The sequence below is a fragment of the Ruditapes philippinarum genome, unplaced genomic scaffold (genome assembly GCF_026571515.1).
Source record: "Ruditapes philippinarum isolate M1 unplaced genomic scaffold, ASM2657151v2 ctg719_1_1_1_1, whole genome shotgun sequence".
NCBI lineage: Eukaryota > Metazoa > Mollusca > Bivalvia > Venerida > Veneridae > Ruditapes > Ruditapes philippinarum.
Genome location: NW_026861463.1, coordinates 535,858 through 554,839, shown reverse-complemented (window position 1 = coordinate 554,839; position 18,982 = coordinate 535,858). Strand labels below are relative to the sequence as shown.

At 34.2% G+C, this 18,982-nt stretch overlaps 1 protein-coding gene across 7 annotated transcripts in view; it reads right to left on the bottom strand.

Moving 5' to 3' along the window:
* Positions 1-18,982, bottom strand: part of LOC132715686 (coiled-coil domain-containing protein 9-like) — a 48,375-nt gene that overhangs the window by 9,116 nt on the left and 20,277 nt on the right. The window contains exons 4-10 of one of the 7 annotated variants that reach the window (XM_060698736.1): positions 17,087-17,218; positions 13,803-13,940; positions 11,970-12,839; positions 10,321-10,536; positions 9,313-9,494; positions 8,332-8,381; positions 4,833-4,913 (exon numbers count right to left, since the gene is read on the bottom strand). In XM_060698736.1, the coding sequence (XP_060554719.1) occupies positions 4,833-4,913; positions 8,332-8,381; positions 9,313-9,494; positions 10,321-10,536; positions 11,970-12,839; positions 13,803-13,940; positions 17,087-17,218 (1,669 nt within the window). The remainder of the gene's footprint in view (positions 1-4,832; positions 4,914-8,331; positions 8,382-9,312; positions 9,495-10,320; positions 10,537-11,969; positions 12,840-13,802; positions 13,941-17,086; positions 17,219-18,982) is intronic. The other 6 variants (XM_060698738.1, XM_060698737.1, XM_060698739.1 and 3 more) reach the window with 6 other exon arrangements.

Sequence of the window (18,982 nt, the reverse complement as noted above, 5' to 3'; positions counted from 1 at the left end):
AAAATAAATAATTTGTTATTTCGTTACCTATACATGTGAGTTTTTTAAGACAGGGTTTCAACCATAAACCAATGGCAAACAAGAACAAGATATGTTTGTAAAACATGTATGCCCCCTATCAGCAGCCAATTAGTCATGTGATAAGGTTATTATGCATGACTTCTGACCCAGTGATCAAACAATTAATAAGGGTTATCAAGTATCTACTGGTCATGACCTTGACCTTTGACCCCTTGACCCAAAACTCAATAGGGGTCATCTGCTGGTCACGACCAATCATCATACAAAGTTTGAAGTTCCTAGGCCTAAGCGTTTTTAGTTAATTGATCAGAAACCGATTTTACCTACAAGGTCAATGTGACCTTGACCTTTGACCCCTTGACCCCAAAATCAATAGGGGTCATCTGCTGGTCATGACCAATCACCATGCCAAGTTTGAAGTTCCTAGGCCTAAGGGTTCTTTTATTATTGATCAGAAACCGGTTTAACATACAAGGTCAATGTGACCTTGACCTTTGACCCCAAAATCAATAGGGGTCATCTGCTGGTCATGACCAATCACCATGCCAAGTTTGAAGTTCCTAGGCAGAAGTGTTCTTAAGTTATTGATCAGAAACCGTTTTTACTTACAAGGTCAATGTGACCTTGACCTTTGACACCTTGATCCCAAAATCAATAGGGCTAACCTGCTGGTCATGACAAATCACCATACCAAGTTTGAAGTTCCTAGGCCTGAGCGTTCTTAAGTTATTGATCAGAAACCGTTTTTACTTACAAGGTCAATGTGACCTTGACCTTTGACCCTTGACCCAAAACTCAATAGGGGTCATCTGCTAGTCACGACCAATCATCATACAAAGTTTGAAGTTCCTAGGCCTAAGCGTTTTTAGTTAATTGATCAGAAACAGCTTTTACCTACAAGGTCAATGTGACCTTGACCTTTGACCCCTTGACCCCAAAATCAATAGATCATCTGCTGGTCATGACCAATCACCATACCAAGTTTGAAGTTCCTAGGCCTAAGGGTTCTTAAGTTATTGATCGGAAAGCATTTTTACCTACAAGGTCAATGTGACCTTGCCCTTTGACCCCTTAACATCAAAATCAATAGGGGTCATCTGCTGGTCATGACCAATCACCATACCAAGTTTGAAGACCCTAGACCTAAGCGTTCTTAAGTTATTGATCAGAAACCGTTTTTACTTACAAGGTCAATGTGACCTTGACCTTTGACCCCTTGACCCCAAAATCAATAGATCATCTGCTGGTCATGACCAATCACCATACCAAGTTTGAAGTTCCTAGGCCTAAGGGTTCTTAAGTTATTGATCGGAAAGCATTTTTACCTACAAGGTCAATGTGACCTTGCCCTTTGACCCCTTAACCCCAAAATCAATAGGGGTCATCTGCTGGTCATGACCAATCACCATACCAAGTTTGAAGACCCTAGACCTAAGCGTTCTTAAGTTATTGATCAGAAACCGTTTTTACTTACAAGGTCAATGTGACCTTGACCTTTGACCCCTTGACCCCAAAATCAATAGGGGTCATATTCTGATCATGACCAATCACCATATTAAGTTTGAAGTCCTTAGGCCTAAGGGTTCTTTCGTTATTGATCGGAAACCATTTTTACCTACAAGTACAATGTGACCTTGACCTTTGACCCCTTAACCCCAACATCAATAGGGGTCATCTGATTGGTCATAACCAATCACCATACCAAGTTTCAAGTTCCTAGGCCTAAGGGTTCTTTTGTTATTGATCGGAAACCGTTTTTACCCAAGAGGTCAATGTGATCTTGACCTTTGATCCCTTGACCCCAAAATCAATAGGGGTCATCTACTGATCATGACCAATCACCATACCAAGTTTGAAGTTCCTAGGCCTTAAGGTTCTTTAGTTATTGATCGGAAACCGTTTTTGCTTACAAGGTCAATGTGACCTTGACCTTTGACCCCTTGACCCCAAAATCAATAGGGGTCATCTACTGATCATGACCAATCACCATACCAAGTTTGAAGTTCCTAGGCCTTAAGGTTCTTTAGTTATTGATCGGAAACCGTTTTTGCTTACAAGGTCAATGTGACCTTGACCTTTGACCCCTTGACCCCAAAATCAATAGGGGTCATCTACTGGTCATGACCAATCACCATACCAAGTTTGAAGTTTCTAGGCCTAAGGGTTCTTTAGTTATCACTCGGAAACCGTTTTTACCCAAAAGGTCAATGTGACCTTGACCTTTGACCCCTTGACCCCAAAATCAATAGGGGTCATCTACTGATCATGACCAATCACCATACCAAGTTTGAAGTTCCTAGGCCTTAAGGTTCTTTAGTTATTGATCGGAAACCGTTTTTGCTTACAAGGTCAATGTGACCTTGACCTTTGACCCCTTGACCCCAAAATCAATAGGGGTCATCTACTGGTCATGACCAATCACCATACCAAGTTTGAAGTTCCTAGGCCTAAGGGTTCTTTAGTTATCACTCGGAAACCATTTGGTCTACGGACCGACGGACCGACAGACCGACGGACCGACAAGTGCAAAGCAATATACCCCCTTTTCTTCGAAATGGGGGCATAATTATAACACAAAATCACTAAACAGAACAAATAATTAAACACATCAGACATCATATAACCACCATCTAAAATAACTTTTTCATTCAATTCATAACTCATGGACATGCTAAAAAGAAATTCAAACCATGCACAAAGTTTGTCCAAAGAAAATTCTTCAAGTTTCAATACAAAAAAGAAATCATAATAAACATTAAAACCAAAATTAAGCACATTATTTGAAACCAGTCTACATAACTCATGGATCTGACTGGTCCATTCAAATTTGAGATTGACCAATTGCAGTGCTCCATTTTCAGACTGGTTTCCCATTGATATGTAATTAACCTCAAGACAATAATACAAACAGTACATGTATATGAAAAATATGAGATGCAAGAATTTGGAGAAATTCCCAATAAACAAATACCAAACAATGTACATATTAGAAAATAACAACTAAAAAGAACACTTATCTATTACCATTGAAAGCATCAGATGAATTATGAAAATAAAATAATCTCAAATATTTTAGATCAGTAAACAAATGCCATCCTGATATAGATCTTAACTTTGAACCTTAAGTATTATATCTGACATTATAAGGTCAAAGAAATTATGTCAAAGACCACTCATATTCCTCTATTTAACTTGTCAGAATAAATATGCAGTAAGCAAGGCAAGAAATATTTTGTTCATAGTTAGAGACAGCCCATTTTTAAAATTTGATGGCCAAACATCTATAAACAACCTAGACCTAAGAGTGTGGGTTTATTAGTTTAGTTCAGTCATATACTTGGTTTATATGTGAGCATGACAGTGACAAAAGCTTCATTTTTAGCTTTTTCAAATCATTTTTGATTCCACTGCCTAGAATAACCAGAATATGTGACATATTAGGATGCAAGCTCATGACCAAAATACAAAAGTGTATGGGCATTAAGCACAAATCCCCTTTTGATTTTTTTTTCAATTGGCTTTTAAGTCACACAACATTTATTAATGTCATATTGTGACTTTACTGGTGAAGGAAGACCTCAAATGCCCCATTTGAACCCACAGTTGTGAGAGGCAAGTGGTATATACTAGTAGTCAGCAATCAATACAACTCAGACACAGATGCCCATGAGTCCCCGTTATACCTTGTTTAAGCAGCAGAAAGAGACGGTTCTAGCATTAGATCCTTAGTTCAAGCTCTTTAGGCTCTTTCAATGTATGCAAACAATTATACTTTAGTAAACAAATAGATTTTCAAGTAACTCTTTATGTTCAAAAATGTCTTGTTTGATGATCTCTCTTAAAATAACTCCATTCTATAACTCCATTCTATAATGCCATTCTATAATGGCCATACTACATAAAAGCACCTACATTTCACTACATAATTATGCATTCCAGTGTTTTGATTTTGATATCAATCATTAAAACTTTAATTGTAATCAATAGAAGTTAACAAATGTTTTACTTCATCAAATCCTAATATTATTCCATTCAGAGGCCATCTTATTAAATGTTTCTAGTGACAAAGTACAAAAGTGACAATTTTTGCATCTTTTCATATTTTGTAACCTAAAGCTGTTTTCAACAGTTTTTATAATAAATATTACATAAAGCTGCATGTCTCCAGATGAGCAAAAGATTTTCAAGAAAAATTCACAATTCATGTAATGATTTGCATGTTAAATTCTTGTGAAAGAGTGTTTTCCATTGTCACATCATTGTTCGAGTAAATACAAACATGGCAACTTGCAGATATGCTCATTGGGGTCTGACATTCTTAATGTGGAAATTTTAATCACAATCAAATAAAGGTCAATCAAATAATTCCTGCTCTTCATAATCAATGGTGCTGAAAATTGTAAGAAGAAATTAATCTAAAAATAGCTAAAGTACAACCAATTGGACGACAAAACACTTGCCAACAAGACCATCTGCTGTCAAGACCATCCTGTTTTACCAAACTGACGCAGGTTTATGATATAACAAAAACACTGAAATATCGGGGGGAAAACACACAAAAGAAAGGTCAACTTCGGACATGTTAGTGACATACAATATACATGGCCAAAATTAGAAATAATTGAAAGATGCGGTTACATTTATTTTACCCTGTCCATACAATAATATAAAATGAAATAAATGAACGATATGGGATGGTTTTCTTTCTGATTAATAAAAAAAAACTATGCAATCTTTCAGTGTTAATGCCACTACTGTATGCAATAAATACACGCCATGCGTAAATGATGCCCTAGTTGCCAAGCAACTACCTTTCATAGTACCAGGGGCGTCGCCACGCTGCCTGTCATCTCGTTCCCCGCGGTCAAATCTACCACTTCCTATTCGCCCAGCTTAAATAAATAAGTTTATATTTACTGATACATGTTTCCTATGCATGCTTTTACATATATAATATTCATTTTGTAAGGATATGACTTAAAATAAATACAATTCAAGAGATGTAATTCAACTTGGGAAAGTTAAAGATAACAATAAAATTCCAAATTTCTATTATGCAATAATAAAACTTATTTATATGTGGTTCAAGCAAAATTTCATTTAAAGTTTATTTTAGGCCTTAAAATTCAAAATTAAGGACAAACATGAGTAACATGCAAACTTAGAAGCCCTATCGTCAACAATAATTAACAAGAGGGCCATGATGGCCCTGAGGTCGCTCACCTGTATATAGGCCCCCCCCCCAACCCCACCCCCCTCCCCCCAACGTTGCAGGGCCAATTTAACCCAAGGGCTTTTATTTGCACAAACTTGGTAGACACCCATAAGAAGATGTTTCATGTTAAACATCTAAGCTCTAGCTCATTGGGCTTTTTAAAAGAAGATTTTTTTAAAGTTTTTGCTATACACATATAAAGAAAATCAATGACCCCCGGGGCGGGGCCAATTTTGACCCCAGGTCTTTTATTTGAACAAACTTTGTAGACACTCACTAAAAGATGTTTCATGCTTAATATCTTAACTCTAGCTATTTGGGTTTTTTCAAAGAAGATTTTTTAAGTTTTTGCTATACACATATAAGGAAAATCAATGACCCCCGGGGCGAGGCCAATTTTGACCCCAGGGCTTTTATTTGAACAAACTTGGTAGACACCCATTAGAACATGTTTCATGCTAAATATCTAAGCTCTAACTCTTTTGGTTCTTTAAAAGAAGATTTTTTAAGTTTTTACTATATGCATATAGGGAAAATCAATGACCCCCCGGGACGGGGCCAATTTTGACCCCATGGCTTTTATTTGAACAAACTTGGTAGACACCTATTAGAACATGTTTGATGCTCAATATCTTAGCCATAGCTCTTTGAGTTCTTTAAAAGAAGATTTTTTAAGTTTTTACTATATGCATATAGGGAAAATCAATGACCCCCCGGGGCGGGGCCAATTTTGACCCCAGGGCTTTTATTTGAACAAACTTGGTAGACACCCATTAGAACATGTTTCATGCTAAATATCTTAGCTCTAGCTCTTTGGGTTCTTTAAAAGAAGATTTTTTAAGTTTTTACTATATGCATAAAGGGAAAATCAATGACCCCCCGGGGCGGGGCCAATTTTGACCCCAGGGCTTTTATTTGAACAAACTTGGTAGACACTCACTAGAAGATGTTTCATGCCAAATATCTAAGCTCTAGCTCTTATGTTTTTTTACAAGAAGATATTTAAAGTTTTTTCTTTCGGTTGCCATGGCAACCAGAGTTCTGCATGGAATTAAATTCTTTGAACAATTTTTAAAGGTGACCACCAAAGGAACATTCCTGTGAAGTTTGGATGAAATTGGCTTAGTGGTTTATGAGGAGATGTCATTTAAAGTAAAAGTTTACGGACGGACGGACGGACGCCGGACGGACGCCGGACGAAAAGCGATCACAAAAGCTCACCCTGTCACTTTGTGACAGGTGAGCTAAAAATACATTTCCTTTGATTTTAACTATTTTTTAACTTCTTTTTTTTACTATCAATATTTAAATTTAAAAATTCAAAAACATCTTTATGACAAGTTAATCAATTTTTAAAGTTTTTTCAAGGATTTTTGAGGCAAAATGTCTTTTTCAAGGTTTTTTTAAGACAAACATCAAAGTCAAGGTTTTTTCAAGACGGGAGCAAATCATGAGACATCAGTCTGTGAGTTTATCTTATTTATTTTCTGTCCAGTCAAATTATGGAAATATCCTCCAAAAAATGTATCATTACGCTATTAAGAATTATATCACATTCTAATTAAATTTTCTTTTCACTCCATGCAGAAATAAAAAATAATCTTTTGTCTCATGAAATAAACATTCTTCTTTTTTCTCAATTTGAACCAGTTGTTTTTTCTTCTTTTTTTTTAAACACTCTAGACGTTTTTCTTCAACCAGCCGTATAGAAGAGCAGGCATTAAACATATTTATCTTAACCAAATATACACAGAAAAAAATTCTGTACTTGGGATTCTAACGTTAAATGCTGAGCGTCATTGACTTATTATATAATGAGTAAATACATAAAATTGATAGTGTACTGTATATGGGGATATTTCCGCATCTCGAAGAGTTAGCGAATTTAAAATTCCAGACACTTCACATGAGGAAATATTGGCGAATCATGCAAGGATAGAATTTAATGACAGGTTGGTTGGAAATTTTAGCGATTTTTGTCAATTTGCGAAATTCACCAATATTCCTGCGTTGCTAACTTAACCTCTTATACGGTAATTCAATTAACAAGAAAAAATGTTCAGTAAATTATATCTACATCATACAATTGTCAATTCGGTTCTGTTTTCCAATTTCAACAGCCGCTTTTAAACAATATGACAGCCTGTCAGTCTTAAAACATTCAGGTACTCATTGATTTAAACCCCAAGACCCTATTATTTACATGCATGTTGCTAAAAACTGGATTCACTGTTTCCAAATCTTAATATATATACATAGAGTATTATAATAATAATACAACTGTGTTTAACCATATTAAAGTGAAGATTTACAAATTTATATTTTAAAACATATGTCTTTTGGTAAATACATGTCATAGGCTGTTTATTCACTGCATGCATACATTTATATAAATTTATATACATATGAAATAATCATTCAATACAATCCTAATTGCTCGAGTCATTTTTAACTCATCTTTTTTTCATTTTTCCAATAAATAATGGGTAATATTCAAGCTAATAAAGCATGCATCAGTATCTCCTAAACCTTATACAGCCAATAAAATGACTTGTTATCAATAGCATTTTTCATAGTATTTTAAAAAGTAATCTTAAAACCTCTATGTGAGCACCCCACGTTATGAAACTAAATTTTTGAAACCAGTCCCTGAATGCAGCTTCCCTATTGGTCAATTTCAAATTTCAAAGACAGCCATCAGCCAATCAATTGCAAGCAATTCAGACTGGTTTCAATATTAAAGTTTCATAACTTTTAGCAGTGGAAGTTATAACATGCTAAAATGTTACTCTTTTATTTTTATAATTTGAAACAAAATGTTTCACATGTCATTATATTGTAGCAAACAAACATTTCATTATTATTCTGCGGCTAATTCTATATTCATAAACTGTAGGCATTATTTTATAAAAAAAATCTGCTGCTAAAAATCCTTCAATTTTTATAAAACAAAATCAAATTTAGCATTTCTTTTTTATCTATTTAAACAAAATCAAAACATGCTAAAATTGTTCTACTTAAGTTAAGAATGATTATAATCTGTATTTACTTAAATGTATAAATAAAGGGAGGTAACTAATAAAGCATTCACATACATTTACCTGGTCGCTTCGCCGGCTCCATGTGCATACCTTCATCTGATGGTCTGAAATATTGTAATACTTGTTTTGAATATTTTTTCTCAGTACAAAGAAATATAGAACTTAATTAAACGCAGTGTTAATGCTAGTCTGGTAAAAAAAAACATTTTGTCAAATATTATAAGTTAAAAAGGGCAATAACTCCAAAAATATAACTTTCAGAATTATGCCCCTTGTCTAACAAGGAAGCGAGAGAGAAAGAGATAAAAGACACATGCTCTTATTTTTATTTTTGTTTCATTGGGTTTTATGTCACACTGACACATTATGGGTCATATGGCAACATTCCAGCTTTCCTGATTGAGGAAGACCTCAGGTGCCCTTCCGTACATTAATTCAGGCACAAACAGGAACCTGAGTAGAACCACCGACATTCCATAAGCTAGCTGGATAGTTTCCTCGCATAAAAGAATCTTAAGTCCCTGTCGAGATTCGAACCCACAGCAGTGAGGGGCAAGTGGTTTGAAGTCAATAACCTGAACCACTCGGCCACGGATGCCCCATGCTCTTATTTTTAAACCCTGCAGCAAGAGGTTCTACCCATGCCATCAGTGCAGACCTAGATCAGTCGACACAAGGTCTGCACTGTTTACTATTCAGTCAGTACATATTTATACATTTTCCCTAAAAGTAATGGACAGTTTTGTGGAGATTGAAAGATGAAATACACATTTAAAGCTGCATTAAAAAAAGAAATAGATATATTTCATTAATTATGTTTCATATCAACTCCCATTCTTATTTTGGTGTCCAGACTACCAAAATGAGTTTCATAAGGCTATAAATCTGCAATCTCAAATGTTTACAAAACTATAGAATGCTTGGTTTTTAAGCCGACGGAAAAATATATTTACATATTCTATTCAATGCAGCTTTAAGACATTTAACATAGTAAGTGTTGAAAGGTCAAGCTTAAACCTTATAAAAGAATCTTACTGGTCTTTTTTCTCAACATCCCAGGCTCGCTTCCAGTCTCCTGAGTTATTTTTAGATCGGTCTACTCTCGATTGGTCCACCTTTTCTCGTTCACTCTTCCATTCTGTATACTGACGACGTTCACGCCCGGTCATCTGCATTGCCAACTCCATCTTGGTTTTAGGAGGAGAACGCTGCATTTCCTGTAATGTGAAGTTTGCTTTATCACAATAAGCTCCATTTCGAATGATTTTATTTTACAATCTTGACATTTCACATTTTGATAAATTGGAATTGTAAAGGATCATAATTATAGTCTTCAGTAAACCTTGGTTAGTTCAAATTTTGTGCTTCCTTTTCAACACACACACAACTGCCAGAAATTACAACACAATTTTAAATAGTTCATAGTTTTTGGGGTTTATTTTCTCTGCAAATAGAGTAGAATCACCAATCTCCCATAAGCTAGCTGGGTAGCTTCCTTTCATGAAAGTTTGAAAACATTGAAAGTCCTGAGCAAGTGCAAAATCGCAGCAGCAATTGGGGCAAATACTTTCAAATGATAAAACTATCAGAAAGTGTGACACAAGGATGACATTCTGGCCAATATTATACCCTCAATATTTTCGAGAAGCATAACAATTCAAAGGTTTCAAAATTTATTGGCGAGCTAAATGCAAATTGCCTTTAGACTGTCAACTAGTTTGGTCAAATTTTGTAAGGTTCAAGCATTAAAGAAACTGCCATAAACATTTCTGGTAACAACAATGCCATATTGTGGGGAGGACATTTAATTTCATGAAAAAAGAACCTGCGTCTCTAAGGATAAAAAAATGCTGGTTTGGTTAACAAAATCAAGCTAAACACACTGAAACTCAATGAAATGCTGTTAAAAAAACAGATGTTAATCGTCAAACAAAAACTAATCATTTTAACGTTGCAGCCACTTGGGCTAAAGCAAAGCTGTATGTGAAAATTACATTGACGAAACATAAAGCAAATATTAAAAAATCACACTTAAAAACGAACCTGTCTTTCTTTCACTTCTTTCATTTTACCCTTGACACTGTTAAAATCTGTTCCTCCGAAATTCTTAGGATGTCGACGTGAAGCCTCCTTGTTGTTGTTGTTCCAGTCGCCGTTTCGATTCTCTTTTTCCCCTTGTTTCTTGTCCTTAAGATCCGCCCGAGGCTTGTCCCGGGTTCGATCAGACAGGAAATTATATTGTGGGTCAGGAGGGGGACCCTTTAAAAAAAATGATCAAAACCTTTACCATACAGTTAAATAATTTCAACCAGTTACCATACAAATACCGAAAATAAGTTACTGAATATGACAGGAAGTCAATCTTAAAGACAATAATGTTTAAATAATTTTTTGTCAAATATGGTTACATGGTGATACGTAGGGACATCATTACTTTGGGATATTGGTTACAATGATATTTTACAGCTTATCAAATGAAGCATTGGTCAATGGCATCATAGAGATATCTCAAATCAAAGTCTCCATTTTGAATGGTCACTTTTCTGATTTGCAGCTACACATGGTATCCAATACCCTTGTTGCAATATTGAAAACCCTAGATTCAATGTCCCATACCCTATTTGCAATGTCCCATACCCTAGTTGCAATGTCCCATACCCTAGTTGCAATGTCCCATACCCTAGTTGCAATGTCCCATACCCTAGTTGCAATGTCCCATACCCTAGTTGCAATGTCCCATACCCTAGTTGCAATGTCCCTTACCCTATTTGCAATGTCCCATACCCTATTTGCAATGTCCCATACCCTAGTTGCAATGTCCCATACCCTAGTTGCAATGTCCCATACCCTATTTGCAATGTCCCATACCCTAGTTGCAATGTCCCATACCCTAGTTGCAATGTCCCATACCCTAGTTGCAATGTCCCATACCCTAGATGCAATGTCTAATTTGCATAAAAAGAAATTTGAAGAAACATCATTGAATCTGATGTTTTGCCCAAAGACCTTACCTGAAGAAAATCTTTTTATGTCTGTATGTAAAATGTTCATAAAGGGTAGAAACCAAAACCAAAATGAATACATGCATACAGGGGGTGGCCAGATTTGTTTTGCAATACACATCTACTATATTCCTGTATTTATTGGGAATATAATTGTTTACCATCTTTAAAATGTTAACTAAATTGAAAATTAAATTTAATGCATAAAACAACATGCCAGCATTTCAAAACACTCTAAACTACATGCTTTAAATATCATACTAGATTTTGTCTTATTTCATGTTTAACCACTTTGAGGCAAGAAGTGTTTGTAGTAAAAATTTAGTAAATCTAACTTTCAAACCGAAATAATTGTCCATACCCCTTCAGTAACATATAAAGAGCAAGGATATTTCAGAAAATCTGTATTTCAAAAATTCTATATTCTACTGTTATATAAAATATTTTAAATGGACAAGTCACAGTGAACACACCTTTTATACTGATAATCACTTTTTTGTAAATGGTTTAATGACTGATATAGGGGACATGGATCTATTTTTAATTTTTACTAATGGTTTCATGAAAATAGTTAACATACTGAGTTTCAAATTTATTTCTACATGCTTCAGATATCAATCATGATATTTTTTCCTGTGATTTTTCTTTATTTCAACATTTCGTTAACTGATAATTACATAAGCAACTTACTTCAACCCTATCTTCTTCCCTACTGAAACTTCTCTCTGCAGGGGGAGGTCTATTTTCATCGTTAAAGCCACCCCGCTGATTCCCGCCATTTTGATGGTTGCCTTGTCTGTCCCTTTGATTATCTCCTTTTCTATATTGCTCTCTGATATCACGATAATTATCTTTCCTGTCATAGTCTTTTCGCTGATAATTGCCTCTGTCACCATTGTTTTCCCGTACATCATGTTCGTTAAAGGAACGATGAGTTCGTCTCTTATCTTGAAAGTTATTTTCATACCTGTCATGATCGTCGGAAAAACTGTTATTCCTACCTCTTCCTCTATAGTTATTCCCTCGACCATCTTGTTCATTTCGGAAATTCCCTCTACGATCATGTTGATCCCAGTGCTGATCATTGTTATTGCGATGACCACTATCACCCTGACCCCAGTTGCGATTGTTACGACCTTGGGGATGTGAACGTCGGTCATGTTGATCCCAATGGCGTTCATTTCTTTCAGATTGATTCTGACGTTGGCCACCAGCATTTCGTAACAGAGGATTATTCATAAATTCTCGAGGTAACTGATTTTCTATATCATTGTCCCAGCTTCGGCGATCTTGTCGCTGATTGGGACGTCTATATGGCTGCATGCCATCTCTATTGTGCTGCATTCTGGGAGGGGAAATTTGCTGGTCCTCCTGAAACGTCACCTGTTTATCTGGGTTTCGACGAAATATTCTTGAATCAAACTCTCTATGTTCGGTTCCCTTTCCCTCTGACCCAGAACTCTCCCTGGATCCCTGCCTTCGAAAAGGCTGGTACCCATCATGCATGGATATGGTTCTCGACTGTCCAACATCGCTATGTGACCTAGAGATCCTCATATCCTGTTTTAAGGTCAAGGTCATTCCGAAGCATGCAACAAGTCAGCCATTTTGTGTAACGTTGTAAAATGCATCATCATAAAAGCCATACAGCAAATGGGTGGTAGGTGAGAGGTGGAAGTTTGAAATAAAGAAATATCAACTGTTAGTTGTTAAGGGGAAAATATTTCCAAACCATGCTTTACGACATTTATTTAAATATCTTCATATTCATTAACATGATATTAAGAGAATTGAGGCTTTAAAATCATCTTTTTCTTTTAAAGAAAAAAAACAACTTTAAATTTTGTTATATTACCATTATGACTTCATCCAACATATTGTAGATTTAATACCAATCCAAATAACACATTTCTTTCTAAATAACATTTTGTATGGTAACTTTGAAATTCCAAATCACCTTAAGTCATGCATTATGCATAGAACACATTCCTCTACTAATATCAGATCTAGTCTAGTCAAATCATTTTCAAAATCATGCTTACAGGCTGTATAGATTGTTCAATGTAACACATTAGCAACACTGTACATTAACTCTTAAAATATTTTCGCTATTCATTTTATATCAATACTAATAGTTCTTTTTTTCTTCTTCAGAGATTTTAGGAAATGTATATATGAATAGATGTCTTTTTATTATGGCAAACCTTAGCCACTTTACCCGTAAGTTTGGAAAATTCTAAGCACCAACTTGTTTAAGCAAGTGTTTTTTTTTTTTTTTCTTTTAACACTTATAACACATGAATCACTAATAGTTTAAAGCCAAATCAACCAGGTGCAAAGCTGTTGGCTGCTGAACTTTTAATATTTTGATATTGAAATCCCCAATACTTGCAATTGTAAATTTCAAATTCAAAGCAAGAATTGTCTTTTACACTAATTCACCAGGCTACGTCTGACATAATAACGTCAGCACAAAAAATTTATGTCACATATCATCACACAATGTCAAAACAACGAAGTTACCTGAGCTTTGAGTTTTTCTTTGCTCATACGAGCGAGCTGTTTACCGCGCCCTGCGGCTGATTTAGGGGCCTTCTTCTCTGGGGATTTCTCGGAGCGATCCTTGTTGTCTCTCCATCTATTGTCCTCTCCATTGTGAGGCTGTGATATTAAAATTATTACAATCATCATTATTGTGAGACTGCGATATCAAAATTATTACAATCTTCATTATTGTGAGGCTTTGATATCAAAATTATTACAATCTTCATTATTGTGAGGCTGTGATATCAAAATTATTACAATCTTCATTACTGTGAGGCTGCAATATCAAAATTATTACAATCTCCATATTTCATGTTAATCAAAGATTTTATAGATTTTGTAAGATGCGTCGATTTGTGTACATGATTAACTATATTTATTTTATGCTTTTCAGTGGATTACTGATTTATCCGTGAAAATTATATTTGATAATTTCACAGTGAAAATTATCAAAATATAATTTCACACTTTTCAATGACGAAACTACTTTTTTAAGATTTTCCCCATGTGGTACCTCAATTTTATTTTTGCTGACTATTCCGTCAATATCAGGCTGTTTAAAGAAAAGCAAAGCTGAAATTGATAAATAACTTATATGTCAAAAGTAATAAAAAGAAGAAAACTTACAGTAAGTTACTTCTATTCATTAAAATTACCAATCACCAAATATCGTCTCTTTAATTTTTTGTTTCATTTTTACAGTCTGAAAAATACATTCCTTCCACATGCAAAACTGCTCTTGATGACATTTGGGAATATTTAAGTATCCTACGAGCAAAAACTGCAGTATGCTTTATGAAAACTTGAAAAGCAATGGCAGCTTTCAGTCGAAGAATATGTAAAACAACCCAGCGTTCGTAAGGCTTCCAAGTTTTCCAATTTCCTATCCACTTTTTTGAATGTTTACACATCTGTCAACACTTATTTATTGTCTGTTACAATCCTCATATAAGTTTTCTTTCTTTTAAAAAGGTGTATGACTAACAAATCCAAATGATATCCCTCTGAATCAAACACAATTATTTTCCTCCAGTGAAATACACAACTTTAAAAATGGCGGCCGCTTACATTTAACAAAGCCAGGTCTAATATAAATACGCAGTCAGTAACAGAAATATGGATGGATGGTTGGACTTTTTCTCCTACTAGAATTGTTTGTTTTTATTATTTAAACATTGGATCAGACATATTTTCTTAATAAAATGAATACTATCACCATTATTTAACGTTGATTGTGGAACTTATTTTTCAGCCCATGACTTCTTGTATTTAATGAGAAATACGACTTTTTTGAGGCTCTAAATGGGGAAACAGATTTTAATATTAACGTAAATATTAAGGAAATTTCGTTTTAACTTGTTTTTAAGCATAAAATAAAAAGAAAATTTGTTTGTTTGTTGTGTAAGATGTAATTTTATTTCATCTCGTGAACTTTAAAAACAGTATTCTCACTCGTGGCTACGCCACTCGTGAGAATACTGTTTTTAAAGCCCACTCGATGAAATAAAATTTCATCTTACACACAAACAAACAAATATCCTCTATATCCCCCATCACCATGAAAGGGATACACGTTATTTTAGTTAGATATAACCTATATAACTCACTGTATGTATATCATTAATGATCAACATTATCTTTTGTCCAATCACATTGTAGTATTTTTCAAATTTCTGCTAAGTCTAACTTTGGTTAATGTGTACTAACTAAATAAAATTTACTTGATCTGTCTAACAAATTTCAATAATGCATTATATTAGGGAGGAGTTAGAGGTGTTATTTGCACTCTGAATTGTAAAATATCTAGGTTAGCAAAACAATGCCAACGTAAAAAACAATTAAGCGAGGTCAGGTGTTTCTAAATGTGAGGATACAATCAATTAATTTATTACATAGATAATACATGTGGGGCATGCAGAGACAAATGATTACATAGTTTCTTTTTTATATCCTTTTAACTCTAAGAAAAATGTCTGTTATAAATTGTTGACTGTTTTAAACTTCTTTTTTTTCTAGAAAAAGTAACCAAAATATAATTTTCTTTCAGTTTATAGGAATGAACTGCATTAACAATCCTTGACATTAAGAATACAATGATAATACATTTTTTGGCTGGAAAACTCATTGTAAATGGACCCTTTCCACCTGTAAACCTAGATTGACACACAGAAAAACTGTTTTTCAAGTGAGCAAATCAATAGGCATTTTAAATGTTAGTGAACATTTTCCATTTATTTATAAAGGATGTACACATTTCATTAACTCCATTGTTTTTTCCTAATTGCATCATTTTCCTGGCTGTTTTTTTTTCCAGCATGATAGTCTTACTGTAGATAAAGGTATAAATTCTGTGACATTTCAGTAAAATTTGTTGATAGGGCCATTTATTTAGCTTATCTAAATGTGATATGTTAGAAACTTGACAAGGTGTAGACATCTTGTAGAGCGAAAGGGTGGAGCTATCCGTGATTTAGTGAAATGCCTTGTTTTTGGTTGAAAAAATAATGTTGATCATTAAATAGGTTAATGTTTAATAATATGCATTAACAAAAATAATTGGTCGCCTGCCTGTGGCAGGCTTGACCAATTATTTTTGTTAATACATATTATTAAACACTAACCTATACTTATTCTTTGGATAAGTTTAAACTTTACAAGTCATACTGACCATGTAAAGACAATATCGTGACATACTACTGGAGGAATATTTCAGGCACCCATTGTTTCATTATTTCAGGAACAAGTAGGCACCTGAGTAGAACCAAAGACCTTTATACTCTAACTGGATAGCTTTGGCACGTACGTCATACACTCATAGTGTAAACACTCAATTTTTCATTGTAAAAAGAAAAACTTTAGAAGAGACAACCCAGAATCCTCCCTGATAATGTACTGTAGTCACTCACTCTATTTATTTAGCTTTTATTCAAATTTTAGAAATTTCTAAACTGTGAATATAATTATCATTTTTCATCTAAAAATTGAGTCTATATTAGCAGCATTAAAAACACTTTTCAAATTTCCTATAAAACTTTATATTCACCTTATGAGAGCTGAAATTTAAATTCTCTCACTGAAAAACTTTCATTGTTTATACAAAATAATATTAGTTTAACTGTGTTGGAAGCTTTAAGCTTATTGAAACACTCTCAAATCAATTCCTGGAACCAACCAATACTAAGCAATGAGTGTAAAGTGTACTTACTCACAGAAACAACTTTCTTTAAATATAAGTCTCTAATATTAATTAATAAAAATCTTACCTTGATCTCCTTTTTAGGAGACTGTGTCCCTCTCTGGGGACGTTCCTGTGTCTGTTTTAGGGGCTGAGTCTGTATACCAGTCTCATTTGGTTTTGACATGGGTCCGAAGTTCCGCTTATCAGCTTGAATCTCCTGTAACAGACAAACAGTGGTGATAAAAGTTTAATCGGTTATTGTTTTCACAATTTATACTTAATTTTGTGGCTATACCAAAAATATTGTGTTGCTGCTGACAAGACTCAAACCATACAACTCATTTTAAAAAGTATAATTACATAAAATAAAATATCATATATTGTAAATGTATCGGATTTTTTGGGTTACAAAAAAACCAAAGAGACATAAGTGCAACTTTATTTTCTGTAGAAAAAAAACAAAGCATAACTTTTTTGGCCTAAAGAAATCATTATTTTGTGGGTAAATTTATCTGTTCACTAAGATACTGGCATCCACAGGTGGGATGAATTGAAACTAAGAGCTTTCCAAATCTTTTGTTAAATGCAAAAAAGGCCAAATAATATAGCATTTGTTTCTCTGCATTAGTCACCAAATTACTTTAAAAAAAAAACTTTAAGCATATATCTCTTTCAATTTCTCAATATAATTAGGGTTTTTTTTCTAGCACAGGCTCTGTACCCAAGTGGTAAGATCAATGACTTGAACACTAGTCTTGCTCCCCTTTGCAGTGGGTTTTAAACCTACCAGAAATGTTTGAATGTTTTCATAAAAGGAAACTATCTGGCCAGTATAAAAGGTCAATACTTCAATTCGGTTAACAGTTTTGTGTATGAAACACTGCACAGAGGGACACATAACATTCTCTTACAGTGGCAATGCTAGAAAGTTTATCAATCTCAAGGTTGTTTTAAGCAGGGTTCCTTGATTTAAGGGAAGGGCCCCTTCCTTTACAGTGAACAAGAGCTGTCACAGGAGACAGCGAAGCTCGACTAATAAAATACTGGACGCAGTAAGGAGTACAAAACTATGAAAGAAAAATCAATTATGTATAATTATGTATTAAGTTATAGTAAAAAAAATAACATTTGTTAACATTAATTCCAAGGTCAAGGGGAATAATTCTAGAAATAGTCATGCTAGAGTTATGGACCTTGTCACACAACATTTGTGTAATGATAAGAAATATATATTTGAAGTTTGAAGTAGATACCTTAAAAAGTAAAGAAGTTATTATATTTCTTAAAGAAAATCCTAAGTTCAAAGAGAGATAAATCTGTAAATATTGCTTCAAGAGTTATGAACATTGTCACATAAATGTAATTGATGATAAGGAATAAGTATTTGAAGTTTGAGGTAGATACCTTTAAAAATAAAAAAGTTATAATAAAAAATAACATTTTTCTAGTAAAAAAATCTAAGTTTATGGGGAGATAATTTTTGCAATATTGGTGCTAGAGTTATGAACCTTGTCACATAAGATGTGGATGATGATAAAGTAAATATATTTGAAGGATGAAGTTGATCCCTTTAGAAATAAATAAGTAACAGTAAACAAGAGGGCCATGATGGCCCTGAGGTCGCTCACCTGTATATAGGCCCCCCCCCCCCCCCAAATGTTGCAGGGCCAATTTTAACCCAAGGGCTTTAATTTGCACAAACTTGGTAGACACCCATAAGAAGATGTTTCATGCTAAACATCTAAGCTCTAGCTCATTGGGCTTTTTAAAAGAAGATTTTTTTTAAAGTTTTTACTATACACATATAGTTAAAAACAATGACACCCCTGGGGCCGGGCCAGTTTTGACCCCAGGGCTTTTATTTGAACAAACTTTGTAGACACTTACTAGAAGATGTTTCATGCTTAATATCTAAACTCTAGCTATTTGGGTTTTTTCAAAGAAGATTTTAAGTTTTTGCTATACACATATAAAGAAATCA